This window comes from Saccharomyces paradoxus, chromosome XV (assembly GCF_002079055.1).
Source record: "Saccharomyces paradoxus chromosome XV, complete sequence".
In the NCBI taxonomy this organism is placed as follows: domain Eukaryota; kingdom Fungi; phylum Ascomycota; class Saccharomycetes; order Saccharomycetales; family Saccharomycetaceae; genus Saccharomyces; species Saccharomyces paradoxus.
The window spans coordinates 852,191-867,039 of NC_047501.1; the positions used below are offsets into that span (position 1 = coordinate 852,191).

General features: G+C 38.5%; 8 protein-coding genes across 8 annotated transcripts; 5 read left to right on the plus strand and 3 right to left on the minus strand.

Annotated features, from left to right (window-relative positions):
* Positions 1-773: 773 nt before the first annotated feature.
* Positions 774-1,352, minus strand: TIM18 (Tim18p; the record flags this gene model as incomplete). The annotated part of the gene is made up of 1 exon (XM_033913521.1): positions 774-1,352. The coding sequence occupies one exon, from the start codon at positions 1,350-1,352 to the stop codon at positions 774-776; it is 579 nt and encodes a 192-aa protein (XP_033769412.1).
* A 285-nt stretch (positions 1,353-1,637) lies between these two features.
* Positions 1,638-3,077, plus strand: MUM3 (Mum3p; the record flags this gene model as incomplete). The annotated part of the gene is made up of 1 exon (XM_033913522.1): positions 1,638-3,077. The coding sequence occupies one exon, from the start codon at positions 1,638-1,640 to the stop codon at positions 3,075-3,077; it is 1,440 nt and encodes a 479-aa protein (XP_033769413.1).
* Positions 3,078-3,270: 193 nt separating this feature from the next.
* MBF1 (multiprotein-bridging factor 1) lies at positions 3,271-3,726 on the minus strand (the record flags this gene model as incomplete). The annotated part of the gene is made up of 1 exon (XM_033913523.1): positions 3,271-3,726. The coding sequence occupies one exon, from the start codon at positions 3,724-3,726 to the stop codon at positions 3,271-3,273; it is 456 nt and encodes a 151-aa protein (XP_033769414.1).
* A 748-nt stretch (positions 3,727-4,474) lies between these two features.
* Positions 4,475-6,709, plus strand: BUD7 (exomer complex subunit; the record flags this gene model as incomplete). The annotated part of the gene is made up of 1 exon (XM_033913524.1): positions 4,475-6,709. The coding sequence occupies one exon, from the start codon at positions 4,475-4,477 to the stop codon at positions 6,707-6,709; it is 2,235 nt and encodes a 744-aa protein (XP_033769415.1).
* Positions 6,710-7,027: 318 nt separating this feature from the next.
* On the plus strand, positions 7,028-8,314 carry RAX1 (Rax1p; the record flags this gene model as incomplete). The annotated part of the gene is made up of 2 exons (XM_033913525.1): positions 7,028-8,177; positions 8,256-8,314. 2 exons carry the CDS (start codon positions 7,028-7,030, stop codon positions 8,312-8,314), a joined length of 1,209 nt encoding a protein of 402 aa, XP_033769416.1.
* Positions 8,315-8,959: 645 nt separating this feature from the next.
* CPA1 (carbamoyl-phosphate synthase (glutamine-hydrolyzing) CPA1) lies at positions 8,960-10,195 on the plus strand (the record flags this gene model as incomplete). The annotated part of the gene is made up of 1 exon (XM_033913526.1): positions 8,960-10,195. The coding sequence occupies one exon, from the start codon at positions 8,960-8,962 to the stop codon at positions 10,193-10,195; it is 1,236 nt and encodes a 411-aa protein (XP_033769417.1).
* A 403-nt stretch (positions 10,196-10,598) lies between these two features.
* On the plus strand, positions 10,599-13,961 carry ISW2 (DNA translocase; the record flags this gene model as incomplete). Its single annotated transcript, XM_033913527.1, has 1 exon — positions 10,599-13,961. The coding sequence occupies one exon, from the start codon at positions 10,599-10,601 to the stop codon at positions 13,959-13,961; it is 3,363 nt and encodes a 1,120-aa protein (XP_033769418.1).
* Positions 13,962-14,610: 649 nt separating this feature from the next.
* On the minus strand, positions 14,611-14,841 carry BIL1 (Bil1p; the record flags this gene model as incomplete). The annotated part of the gene is made up of 1 exon (XM_033913528.1): positions 14,611-14,841. One exon carries the CDS (start codon positions 14,839-14,841, stop codon positions 14,611-14,613), a length of 231 nt encoding a protein of 76 aa, XP_033769419.1.
* Positions 14,842-14,849: the final 8 nt, after the last annotated feature.

Sequence of the window (14,849 nt, forward strand, 5' to 3'; positions counted from 1 at the left end):
TATCTATATTTCAAGAAGTTTCACAAGCAGTATGGTTAGTTAAATTCTGATTGTCTTATTATTAATTCACTGGCTCTTTATTAACATTGAGGATAACACTTTTTCTTCTTGAGTTTACTTTTGGTTATGAAATAACGGCGCTTCCCAACAAAAGTTTAAATGTATTAAATATATAAATATAAATTATAAACATTATATTTTTGTTGTATAAGAATTCATCCTTTATCATTGAATAAAAAAAGTGTACAGGTAAGAAGACAAAAGAAGATAACTCGATAAATCATTATAATGATGTTTCCCCCCACAGATACGTATAGGATGTACACTTTATTACTTCAGGGCTGAGATAGTTAATTCTATTAATAATGAGTTAAATAAAAGGCACGAAGTAATAATAATTAGTAATTGATAACCAATTACGTTAATAAAGATGTATAAAGGGCAAGTGCAAAGAGAATGAGAATACTAGCAAACACTAAGTTATTTCTTTCCTTTTCTGTGCCCATGGATGTTTCATCCAGAAAACATATTCGCCTTGCATCAGTTATGTACCCGGTAGGATTTTAACTGTGCAGATTTTTGTTTATTTCTATTCACTCAAATATTTACAGTCTAAGCAGGACCATATATATATATATCGAAACTTAAAGACAAAGGCCATGCTTTATCGTTTCTTTGTCTTTTTGTAAAATCACTCCTAAATTCAAGCCCATAGACATCTAGCCCTGAGAATAAGGCCTTGGAAATGCAAAACAAGAGAATGCATGGATAAGTCAATTTCTTCCGAATATATACAGATGGTCATCGTTTTCATTCCAAAGCTTCCTTATCAGGTCAACAAAACCATTATCTTTTGTTTCCAATTCGTAGATGCCGTACAAGGACAACATAGATCCTCCATAAAGACTATAAAGAGCCAATTTATGCCATCTTGGATACTTCTCCTTCGGTATATAATCAATAATACAGCTTGTGAAACCATACTGTAAATATATTAGAAAAACGGAGGATAAAGAAGCATCCAGCAAAGGATTTATGACTCCACCGGTAAAGGATGCATAAAAAGGCACCATTGTTAGTGGAATCAAGGTATATTTCGCTATTCTCTCATAGTCTTTTTGATAAGAGCCTTCAAATTGGGAGAACTCTGGAGGCTTATACATCTGCTCTGAAGGGGATGCTTCTTTTGGCTTATTTGCGATATCGTTAACTTCGTTCTCAACATTCAGACGATTAATGTTATGAAAGGATCTTTTGGTTGAAAATGCTAGTCTTGGAAAAACAGCTCGTACAGGATTTACTATGACAGTGGAAGCATTAAGAACAGGCTTCAAACCAGGAAACAATAGCATTACCACAAGTTCCAATTGCCTAGTTGTTGCAACTCACGTCACTGTTAATTATTATTCGCATTCCACTGCCTGGAACTTGTCATTTTTATTCAAAATCTTCTCCGTTGGAAGAAATGATTTGTTTTTCAAAAAATTCCGATTGCCAACAAAGGCACATAATGACACAAAATGCAAAATAGAAAGTTGACAAGGCAAGAAATGCAACATAATAGATCCATAGTCTACCATAATTAAGTAGAAAATCTCTCGTTTTTCAACCAAACTAAGCGAAAGGGAGAGATTAAGATGGGTTTTGTTGATTTCTTCGAAACCTATATGGTCGGTTCTAGGGTCCAGTTTAAACAGTTAGATATTTCTGATTGGTTGAGCCTGACCCCAAGATTGCTTATTCTTTTTGGGTACTTTTATATTCATTCTTTTTTTACTGCAATCAATCAGTTTCTACAGTTTGTTAACACGAACTCCTTTTGTCTTAGATTGCACTTACTATATGACAGATTTTGGTCGCATGTCCCCATTATAGGCGAGTATAAAATTCGGCTACTTTCGAGGGCACTGACATATACTAAAGTAAAAATAATACCAACCTTAGACAAGGCACTGGAAGTGATTGAAATATGGTTTCAGTTACATTTGGTTGAAATGACCTTTGAAAAAAAAAAAAACATCCAAATTTTCATTAGCGAAGGAAGTGATGACCTTAACTTTTTCAAGGATAACAAATTTCAAACTACATTAATAATATGTAATCATAGATCGGTCAACGACTACACTTTGATTAATTACCTTTTTTTCAAAAGCTGTCCCACCAAATGTTATACTAAATGGGAGTTTATACAAAAGTTACGGAAGGGGGAAGATTTACCTGAATGGCCTCAGTTGAAATTTCTTGGTTGGGGAAAGATGTTCAACTTTCCTCGATTAGATCTACTAAAGAATATATTCCTGAAAGATGAAACTCTCACTTTGTTACCGGATAAGCTAAGAAATATTTTAGAAACACAAAATAATCAAGCTATAACTATTTTCCCCGAAGTAAATATTATGAGTTTGGAGCTATCAATTATTCAAAGGAAACTACATCAAGATTTTCCCTTTGTTATAAATTTCTACAACTTATTATACCCAAGATTCAGAAACTTCACCAGTTTGATGGCTGCCTTTTCATCAATTAAAAACATCAAGAGAAAAAAAAACCATAACAATATCATCAAAGAGGCCCGACACCTGCTTCACAGAGAAATTGATAAATTAGTTCATAAGAGTATAACAATTGAGTCTTCCAAGGTGTCCGATAAGATAACGCCGCCCATGATCGTAGATAATTCATATTTGCTTAAAAAAAAGGAAGAAATCAGCAGCGTCAAGCCCAAGATAGTACGAATCAATCCATATATTTATGATTTTACGGTGATTTATTACAGAGTCAAATATACGGATAGCGGGCATGATCATATTAATGGAGATTTGAAACTTCATAAAGGTTATCAATTGGAGCAAATTTCTCCAACAATCTTTGAAATGATTCAACCAGAAATGGAGTCCGAAAAAAGTATAAAAGATAAAGACCCCATTGTGGTGATGGTAAATATAAAAAAGCATCAAATTCAACCACTACTCGCATACAATGATGAAAGTTTGGAAAAGTGGCTTGAAAACAGGTGGATAGAAAAAGATAGGTTAATCGAGTCCTTGCAAAAAAATATTAAAATTGAGACCAAATAAAGTCTATGAATCATAATATATACGTGTGTATTTCACTTTCTATAGAGGAAAAAAAAGCTGAAAAATTTTTTTTTTGATAAAATAAACGAAAAAAACCATAAAACGATCATGATAAGTTAATGTACATTTATTGAGAATGCTTCATTGATGACATGCAGTGCGAAAAGAAAGGAAAAATACGAGAAAGGTCACTTCACTTCTTCTTTGGAGCTCCCAAAGGCGAACCAATGTTGTTACCTCTCAATTTAACACCTAAGGCCCTTTCTAACTTTGACAGAACTTGCTGGTTTGGAATGGCTCTAGCAGCTTCGTAATCGTTTACCACTGTTGGTTTCTCGTTAATTTTAGTTGCCAAGTCCTTCTGCGACATTTTTTTGTCCGTTCTGGCACGTGAAATGGCTCTACCGACATTTGGATCCAATTTCTTGGGCTTGACGATATCTGTCTCACGGTCGACCTTGGTCAACCTTTGACCCTCGTTGTCACCCTTGGTGTTGGTTGAACCGTACTTTTTGTCAACGGAAACAACCAACCCCTGCCTTCTTGCAGCATTGATTTGACCCTGAGATCTGGCAACGTTGGCCCTTGGGCCAGAACCACCAGCTCTTGCTCTGCTACCGATAATAGTATTCGTATCCCAGTCAGACATATTTTCTTTGAAGTGTAGTTTTTTTTGTTAGCAATTTGTTTTATAGCTTTTTGACTTGTACAATCGTGGAAACGTAAATCCAATCTCCCCCAGCACTTAAAACCATTGCTGGTTGAGTGACAGGCGCTTTTGGGCTACCTAATATATACCACCATCAAGGGGGCGCCCGTTCGTTGAAAGAGGCAACTGTCGTTCTCGAATATTCTGAGGAATTGTTCCATGAGATTCTATGAGATTCTCTTAGCCGGGTAATAAAAAACAGGGTAACATTTTGAATTTCCAATATTACCCTCCAATTCACAGTTGGCTTGCGTATGTTCTCCCTAAATATCACACCTACCATCTTTTCATGAGCCCTAGAGAAATGAAGTGCAATTATCAAAATTCAGTAGATCTTGATAGCTCAGTAAGTTCAAGAAGTATCATTGCACATCTTGAGAAGAAGGTTGACTGGCCTAACTTTACGATTCTGTCATGTGAGTGTGCAGAGCATCACGTGATCGCATACCATTCCCCTTTTTCTTCACCTCTCTCGGTACCTGGTACCTGAACCAGGAATAAAAGAAGGATCTGAAAAACAGAAAAAATGGTATACATATAGTATGAGGGCGTAAGGTTAGCCTCGAGGCAATGTCGTTTTGGAGTTTTCTAGAGCTTTTTTCTATAATAGGGTTCTTATAAAACTTGAAGTGGTCTAGAAGGGAGTAAGCGCAAAGTAAATAAACTAAGGAAGAAACGCGTCCCTCAGATGATTACGCAGAATTCCATACCAGAGGTAAAAGAAGATTTTATTGGTTACGCTTTAAATGAGAGAAGGATCCGGTTACCGCAGTTCCGAGATTTGGGACCAGCAGACTTGATCACATTAGCAAAGTACTTGCCCACTTCAAGTAATACAAATGCCATAAACAGCACGGGTGGAAACAGTGGGGCCATCACGCACGCTCCTGCAGCCGATGGTTCTGCCGCTTCCATGGTAACCAATGGAGACACTAGTGACGCCGCCATTACCACGAATTCCACAGCAGCATCTATATACAGTAACAGCAGAAGTGCCAATGATGCAGCCCCAATGGTTGCTGAGCTCCATCCACTTAATAAACTGAAGGGCGAAGTAGGAACTTTTTTTTACTCCATGGGTGTCGATACCTCCGGTCCAACTTCAATCGCCATCTTTCTGAAGGAAATATCAGAGATCATCACTGAGAAGCCTCAAGTTTGGTTTGGCAAGAAGAAAACCTTTAATGTTGCTCGGATTTCATTTTCCACTTGGAATGCGTTCAGGAGATGCGATATAAATGTCATCGTTCATATCCCGGGAACCATCCAAAACTTTATAGTGGATTGCAACGGTGAAAGCCAGAATATAGAAATGCGTGCCGATCATGATTTAATTTGGGCGGAAACTTTCGTAAGTGGCGTGGTAAGGTCAATCATGTTAATGAAGGAAAACGCTGAAGAGGGGGAATTACAAAATTTAGTGGAGACTTTGATTTTGAACCCGTTTACTGCAGGAAAAATCGACGATGTGCCAGAAATGTTCATTGATTTGTTCCCTATAATTTACCATAAGGGCCCATCATTAGGCGCTCCTTATTATATCGCCAATGTAACAAACACTAATAACTATTTGGTAGAAACACTCGTGGAGATAGTTAAATTGACTCGTAGCGTTAACAGGGCGGAAATAATGTTGAAAAATCTGGCCACCGAAAACCCTGAGGCGATCATAATACTGATCAAGATCTTCTTGGTGTGCGATCTCGAAATAGACGCAATAAAGCTCACATATGATATGCTTTCGCAAGGTGAAAAAACAATCAACACTAATAACCACATGGGTTATAGATCAGAATTACTGTGCTTACAGGCGCAATTTTTGATAGATAAAAGACAAGATTACGCATTAGGGCAAAATATAGCACAGGAGGCAGTCAATTGTTCTCCAAGTGAATTCAGACCCTGGTATATTTTATCCAAGGTGTATGTAAAGTTAAATGATATCGAAAATGCCTTGCTGATACTGAACTCATGCCCCATGTCTCCCTTAAAGGAAAAGTACGTATTGAAAAGAGTGGCTCCGTTGCACTCCAATAATAGTCTTCATTTACCTTTGCCAATTGACGTCGTACTGGATGAAGTGACGTCGTTGAATCCGCAAGATGTTCAGAAGGAACACCGCTCTGCAGATCCAATGTTGGTCAATTTAGCTGCTTCCAATTTGAAATCTACTTTCCAATTGGCATACCGATTATTGACGGAAATTGTGCAAATCACCGGCTGGGAAAATCTGTTAAAGTATAGGTCAAATATTTTCGTTATGGAGGATGAATACCAAAATTCATCATCCTCGTTATCAAAGGGCGTTAACGAACAAGAAGAACAGCCTCTGAGGGCAAAAAGGCTTTGTGAAAGATGGTTGGACAACCTCTTCATGCTTTTATATGAAGATTTAAAGGTGTATACATTATGGCAAACCGAACAACTGTACATGGACGCACAGAACAACAACCACAATAAACTGACTTTCGAATGGGAGTTATTCGGCCTTTGTGCACGTCGATTGGGCCATTTCCCTGAAGCCGCCAAGGCATTCCAGAACGGCTTATCACAGAGATTTTCATCAAGGTGCGCGAGAAAGCTACTGGAATATTGTATAAACGAACGTCAGCGGGTCAAAATTTTTATAAACTCACCTAATTCGCATGACATGGTCCCTGAGATGGTAAGCTCGCGCATAAGAGAATTGGACAATAGCATTATCGATCTCTGCGTGAAAATATGCTGTTGGAACCATCGTTGGTATACTGAATTCTCCATAAGTTTACTTGACTCTTTAAGTGTGGTCATTCAAGATATGGGTCTGACCAAAGTTTCCAATGAAATCTCGTCGAGATACCCGGAAACGGTCCTCAAATTGGTTCAGGAGAACTTGCTTGATTTCTTCAAAAATGTTTGCACGAATGGATGCTACGATGCATAGATACGATAAAAATATATTAATACGTATATATAATCCAAAAAAGTAGACGGTACTAGACGACACGCTGCAAAGTGGTGTCGAAACCCTGGTTTTCTCGAAGGACAACCCAGCATGTATTAATATATGGCAATGCTGGTATGTGAATCCCGCCGCCGCCATTCAAGGAAAAATATTCGTGTTTCGAGAATGCGGACAAAACGAAAATAGCAATAAAACACATAACAGTAAAATTCAGTATATACAAGGAGTCTTAGCATTTCTACCAAAAAGGAGAGTTCAAGAGCGTCCTTATTCATCATAAAGGAAAATCTCACCAAAATGAATAGTGTGCAGGATTTCGAGAAAATCCAACGCGAACGATTACCAACATTATATGAAGTGTTAATACAGAGGACATCGCAGCCTGTCGATCTCTGGACTTTCTATACGTTTCTTTCGCAGTTCCCATATGCCATCAACTATCTGGACTTTTGGGTAGATTTGATGGCACACACACGACTTTGTAAAAGCTACGTCGAGTTGGTAAGAAAATCATTGATTAACTTCCCACAAGAACAAGAGGAAAATGGAGGCACATCTACGACCACATTTGATTTAGTGAACGCACTGATAGAAGAAGGACACTTGGACCTGGAAACACCCGATAAAATCTTAGAAAACGGCAGTACAGACTTACCGTTTTCACCAAAATTAAACCAATTGCTGGGAGATTGGAAACGCCAGTCGGGCATCAGTCAAAAAGTCCTGAGAAGCGAAGACATGGCGCTGATCGTGGACGAGATAATGAAAAGGCGCTCACAACAAGACGGAAAACCGCAGATAACTACAAAACAACTGCTACACAGCGCAGTAGGCCTCTGCAACACCTACTTAGTATCGCCAGAACAAAGCGAACGGTACATGAGCAACATTCCCACGGAAACGCGGAACCGCATAATAGAAAACATACAGGTCGAACGAAGATACGACATTGAGATTTTCGACGACGTGAAGAACCTGACCTACCAATTCTTAGAGATGGATTGCTTCCCAAAATTCCTAAGCCGGGTCGCACTACACAACATCCACGATGAAATATCCGATTGGAGATTCCACTCAGTGGGCGCCACTAACGAAAAGAGTAAACGCTCTCGAGGCCAGACGCACATTTCCCGCTCCCCATTCTCCAATCACACCTCAATCAGTCGCATCGGCCTTGGTTTGTTATGGCTGGGCATCGGCTTCTGGATCGGATACGTGCTGATCTTCCTGGCGTATAGTCGCGCCATCCGCGTTGTTACGGTCGTGCCATTTACGCTAGGATGCTATTGCATTGTGTGCGGCATGTACCAAGTGGACATTGTGTATTCTTGGTTTGGTGTCACACAGAGGCTTCTCCACAGACACAAAAACACTAACAGTGACGAAGACGATGCCTCTACCAGTCCCTATCACGTGCCAGCGTTACTTGCGGTGTTCGGCGGCAAGCGTCGTCTTACCCGCATAGACCACCCGTTTACTCGGCAGCTTCTACGTAAACGGGGATTGTGGTGCCTGCTCCTCGTAGTGGGTGCCACTGCTGCATTTACGGTTATTTTCAGCTGTGTTCCCGGCCGTCGTGTGTGATGTAATGCGTGACCCGGATATAAACGCCTGTGCACCACACGTTTGCAATGGCGCGTGACGCTAAGTACAGGAAACAGCGAGGGGGCCGTTAAGTGCAGGCTTTACCGAAGGCGCCTGGCGCTTCCCGCGGAAGGGTGCTTTGACTCATCCATCGCATCGCATTACCTCATGATGAGTAAATGGTTGGAATTTAACTTATCACATCTCGCGGAAAAAAAGGCGATGATATGATATGGTATATAAGGCTTATCCCTAGGACATTTAACTATCTAATAAATATACTAAATTATTCTGTCAATTTCTTTTTCCATGCCCCTCCTTTTTCTTTTCTTTTCTTGACTCGTCGTTTCTTTTTTTTCTTTTTTTTTTCTTCAGAACTATAACGTATAAGTACACTCGAACATCTAATTGTTTAAATACTGCAAAGAGTATAAGGTAATCGATTTTTCTACATACCCATTTTGCAGATTTAAAATAGGGAAAAAAACATTATATGTTTAGCTTATCCAACTCTCAATACACCTGCCAAGACTACATATCTGACCACATCTGGAAAACTAGCTCCCACTAATTTCACTGCTTTAATTGAAAATCATATCACAAATCACTTCTAAAAAAAAAAAGAAAAGCTCAAAATTTATTAAAATGTCCGCTGCTCAAACAAAAGCTACTTTCTCTATCCAAAACGGCCCTTCCTTCGAGGGTATATCTTTCGGCGCAAACAAATCTATTGCTGGCGAAACCGTTTTCACCACTTCTCTGGTTGGTTACCCAGAGTCCATGACTGATCCTTCCTACCGTGGTCAGATATTAGTCTTTACGCAACCCTTGATTGGTAACTACGGTGTACCATCCGGCGAAGCCCGTGATGAATACAATTTATTGAAATATTTCGAATCTCCACATATCCATGTGGTCGGCATCGTTGTTGCTGAATATGCCTATCAATATTCGCATTGGACCGCTGTTGAATCTCTGGCACAATGGTGTCAAAGAGAAGGTGTTGCTGCTATTACCGGCGTAGACACTCGTGAATTGGTGCAATATTTGAGGGAACAGGGCTCCTCTTTGGGTCGTATTACTTTGGCCGACCATGACCCAATTCCCTACGTGAATCCCATGAAAACTAACTTGGTTGCTCAAGTCACGACAAAGAAACCCTTCCATGTCTCCGCTTTGCCTGGGAAGGCTAAGGCAAATGTTGCTCTTATTGACTGTGGTGTCAAGGAGAATATCATCAGATGCCTAGTCAAAAGAGGTGCCAATGTGACCGTTTTCCCTTATGATTACAGAATCCAGGATGTAGCCTCTGAATTCGACGGTATTTTCTTATCCAATGGGCCAGGCAATCCAGAACTATGTCAGGCCACAATTTCCAACGTCAGAGAATTACTAAACAATCCTGCTTATGACTGTATCCCTATCTTTGGTATTTGTCTTGGCCATCAGCTCTTGGCCTTAGCCTCTGGTGCTTCCACTCACAAATTGAAATATGGTAATAGGGCTCATAATATCCCTGCGATGGATTTGACCACCGGCCAGTGCCACATTACATCTCAAAACCATGGTTATGCAGTGGATCCTGAGACCTTAGCAAAGGATCTGTGGAAACCTTATTTCGTTAATTTGAACGACAAATCAAACGAAGGCATGATACACCTTCAAAGACCTATTTTCTCTACCCAATTTCACCCAGAGGCAAAGGGTGGTCCCTTGGATACAGCCATTCTTTTTGACAAATTCTTCGATAATATCGAAACTTACCAGTCGAAATATCAAAGAAGAAGTTCGATTCCGCTAAAAGTAACCCATAGTACCGATAAATCAAAATTACAGAGTATGAATGTTACTAAATTAGCCAAGGAAAGAGTGTTATTTTAAAATTTATAATTATACATAACTATGTAACACACATACGCAAACATAAAATAAGATTCAATTTAATTCACGTCATCCTTTTGAGCCGCACGTTGCTTAACATCCAATGGCTGTTGTCATAATCAACGGGCGCTTCTTGTAATCATATGAACAAAAAAATGTATATACAATGGCTCTAATTTCATCCTGCCATCCTAAAAAAACGAAAATCAAAATCAGAAGAGTAAAATAAAGCAGATTCATTTTTCAAGTTTAGTCAAATATTGATAAATATATTTGTGTACATAACTTAAGAAGTTTTTGCAAGCGGTTTTTCTCTTTTTCTGGTCTGCTTCATTTACAGTCTGATAATATCTGCCTTTTTGGTTTTCAAATCATAACAAAGGAAAAACTTACAACCCTGATCATGACGACCCAGCAGGAGGTGCAACTAAGTGATACCAAGAATAATGAAAGCCAGTCATCTTCGGAAGTTCTAGCCGATACGTCTGACTCAAATTCAAACGGCAACGGCGATGATGATAATATCGAACAAAGCGAAGGCCTATCAGGTAAGGAAGTGTATACGGTAGCAGATAGACCACCGGAATATTGGGCTCAAAGAAAGAAAAAATTCGTGCTGGATGTAGATCCAAAGTACGCCAAGCAAAAGGACAAGTCTGATACGTACAAAAGATTTAAATATTTACTGAGCGTCACAGATCTTTTCCGTCATTTTATTGGCATTAAAGCGAAACATGATAAAAATATTCAAAAACTCCTAAAAAAGTTAGATTCTGATGCAAATAAACTTTCCAAATCACAGAGCTCCGTCAGTTCGTCATCACGTCATCATAGGAAAACAGAAAAGGAGGAGGATGCTGAATTGATGGCTGATGAGGAAGAAGAAATTGTAGATGAATATCAGGAAGACATATTCGTCTCAGAATCTCCCTCTTTCGTCAAATCAGGAAAATTAAGAGACTATCAAGTACAAGGCTTGAATTGGTTAATATCGCTGCACGAAAACAAATTGTCGGGTATCTTGGCCGATGAAATGGGACTGGGTAAAACCTTACAAACAATTTCATTCCTAGGTTATTTAAGATACGTCAAACAAATTGAAGGTCCCTTTTTGATTATAGTACCGAAATCAACATTAGATAATTGGAGACGAGAGTTTCTCAAATGGACTCCAAACGTCAATGTCCTTGTGTTACATGGTGACAAAGACACAAGGGCTGGCATAGTACGGAATATAATATTACAAGCTAGATTTGATGTACTAATTACATCTTACGAAATGGTCATTAGAGAAAAGAACGCTTTGAAAAGATTGGCTTGGCAATACATTGTTATTGATGAAGCTCATAGGATCAAAAATGAACAGAGCGCGTTATCTCAAATAATTAGATTATTTTACTCTAAGAATAGACTATTGATCACGGGTACGCCTTTACAAAACAATCTTCACGAATTATGGGCTTTATTGAATTTCTTATTGCCTGATATATTTGGAGATTCTGAACTATTCGATGAATGGTTCGAACAAAATAATTCTGAACAAGATCAAGAAATTGTTGTTCAGCAATTACATTCAGTACTGAACCCCTTTTTACTGAGAAGAGTCAAGGCGGATGTAGAAAAATCTTTATTGCCTAAAATCGAAACGAACGTTTACGTAGGGATGACGGAAATGCAAATACAATGGTATAAATCATTATTAGAAAAGGATATAGATGCTGTTAACGGTGCTGTTGGGAAAAGAGAAGGTAAAACAAGATTGTTGAACATTGTCATGCAATTAAGGAAATGCTGTAATCATCCATATCTTTTTGAAGGTGCAGAACCTGGACCTCCATACACTACTGATGAGCATTTGATTTTTAATTCCGGAAAAATGATTATATTAGATAAACTGCTGAAAAGACTAAAGGAAAAGGGATCTAGGGTATTGATTTTCAGCCAAATGTCAAGACTGTTGGATATATTAGAAGATTATTGCTATTTCAGAGATTTTGAATATTGCAGAATTGATGGTTCTACTAGTCATGAAGAACGTATTGAAGCTATCGATGAATATAATAAACCAAATTCGGAAAAGTTCGTTTTTTTGTTAACAACACGTGCCGGTGGTTTAGGTATCAATCTTGTCACAGCAGACACTGTCATTCTTTTTGATTCCGATTGGAATCCTCAAGCTGATTTACAAGCAATGGATAGAGCGCATAGAATCGGTCAAAAGAAACAAGTTCATGTTTATAGATTTGTCACAGAGAACGCTATTGAAGAGAAAGTTATTGAGCGTGCCGCACAGAAACTGAGACTAGATCAGTTGGTTATCCAACAGGGTACCGGTAAGAAAACCGCATCTCTTGGTAACTCAAAGGACGATCTTTTAGATATGATTCAGTTTGGCGCTAAAAATATGTTTGAAAAGAAAGCAAGCAAAGTCACTGTTGATGCAGATATCGATGAAATTTTGAAAAAGGGAGAACAAAAAACACAAGAATTAAACGCCAAATACCAAAGTTTGGGGCTCGATGACCTACAAAAGTTCAATGGGATAGAGAACCAATCTGCTTACGAATGGAATGGTAAAAGCTTTCAAAAAAAATCAGACGACAAAATTGTTGAGTGGATTAATCCTTCCCGAAGGGAAAGAAGGAGGGAGCAAACCACTTATTCAGTCGATGATTATTATAAAGAGATTATTGGTGGAGGTTCTAAATCAGCAAGCAAGCAAACCCCGCAACCAAAGGCACCCCGCGCTCCAAAGATCATACACGGTCAAGATTTCCAATTCTTCCCCAAAGAGTTGGATGCTTTACAAGAAAAGGAACAGCTTTATTTCAAGAAAAAGGTTAACTACAAGGTTACCTCTTATGACATTACGGGAGATACACGGAATGAGGGAAGCGATCCTGAAGAAGAAGAAGGAGAATACAAAAATGCGGCAAATACAGAAGGTCGTAAAGCTCAGGAAGAACTTAAAAAAAGGATTGAGGAAGAGCAAGAGAAGATCAATTCAGCAGCTGATTTTACTGAAGAAGACGAACTGCAGAAGCAAAAGCTGATATCAAAAGCCTTTACTAACTGGAATAAGAGAGACTTTATGGCGTTTATCAATGCCTGTGCCAAATACGGTAGGGATGATATGGAGAATATCAAGAAATCTATAGATTCCAAAACACCAGAAGAGGTTGAAGAGTATGCAAAAGTATTCTGGGAGAGATTAAAAGAAATAAATGGATGGGAAAAGTATTTACACAATGTCGAACTTGGTGAAAAAAAAAATGAAAAACTGAAATTTCAGGAAACTCTATTAAGGCAAAAAATTGAACAATGTAGACATCCGTTACATGAGCTGATAATACAGTATCCACCTAATAATGCAAGAAGAACTTACAATACATTAGAAGATAAATTTCTATTATTAGCTGTTAACAAATATGGGCTTCGTGCTGACAAACTCTACGAGAAATTAAAGCAAGAAATTATGATGAGTGAATTATTTACTTTTGATTGGTTTATAAAGACAAGAACAGTGCACGAACTATCAAAAAGAGTCCATACGCTGTTAACTTTAATTGTAAGGGAGTACGAGCAACCTGATGCAAACAAGAAGAAAAGGAGTAGAACTACAGCGACTAGAGAGGACACTCCTTTATCCCAAAATGAAAGCACAAGGGCTTCAACGGTTCCAAATCTTCCATCGACGATTGTATCAAATCAAAAGGATGCAAACGATCATGCTGATAAAAGGCCCAAAATTGATCAAGAAGCATGAATCATACATGGCGCATTTAAAATAAGTAACACCAGAGGAACATCCCCTATGTTGCTTTTTCTTCAAATGCAATTCAACTAACGAGTCTCGTAGAGGTGTGTTATATAATGAACCTGTAGCCACTTCTTGACGATCATCACGACAGTTGGAAATGATGAATAACCACATAATCATATTTTAATCCTCTTTTTCTCTTCGATTAGATGTGATATCATGCGTAAATGGTTAACGAAGAGGCGAAATTAAGACCAGCTGAGTCGAGTAGCTTTAACTACGTCTTATGTAATCTAAGATTTGTGAACTTCTAAAGATTAAAGACAACTTTAATCCGTGTCATATATTATATTTATCTATAAACTTACGCCAATAACAGTTTATTGAGTTACAATAATAGCAATTATCAAAAAAGGCATTCTTATATAAATTTCCTCACTTGGGGTTTCCAGGATAGCTAAAGTGCCGTTACAAGGGCTGCAAAAACATGTAAATATACTTTGAAGTTTCGGTTTGTTAATATTCGGGAACCACATGAAATTAACACACTCTTTGAACGATCAATCCTCAAGGTTCAAAATATTGTTACGCGATAGCACGTATTTCCTTTGTTATCGGCAAAAGCATTGGTAATTTCTACACTACACATCTGCCCTCACCGGCTCAATTTGTTAAGCTTGTCCTCAATGGCTTGTATACTTCGTGAAAACTCATCATCATTTTCCTTCATTTGTCTCTGAACATCCTTTAGTGATTTCTCTATTTCACTTGCCAGGTCAAAGACGGTGACAATACTTTCTGAATCTTCCTTTATCGAGTTAGTCTCAGACATATTGGCCAAAGGGGCCTGTGGTTCCTCTGAAGTTTCCAGTCTTTCAGTGCTCATTGTAGTGC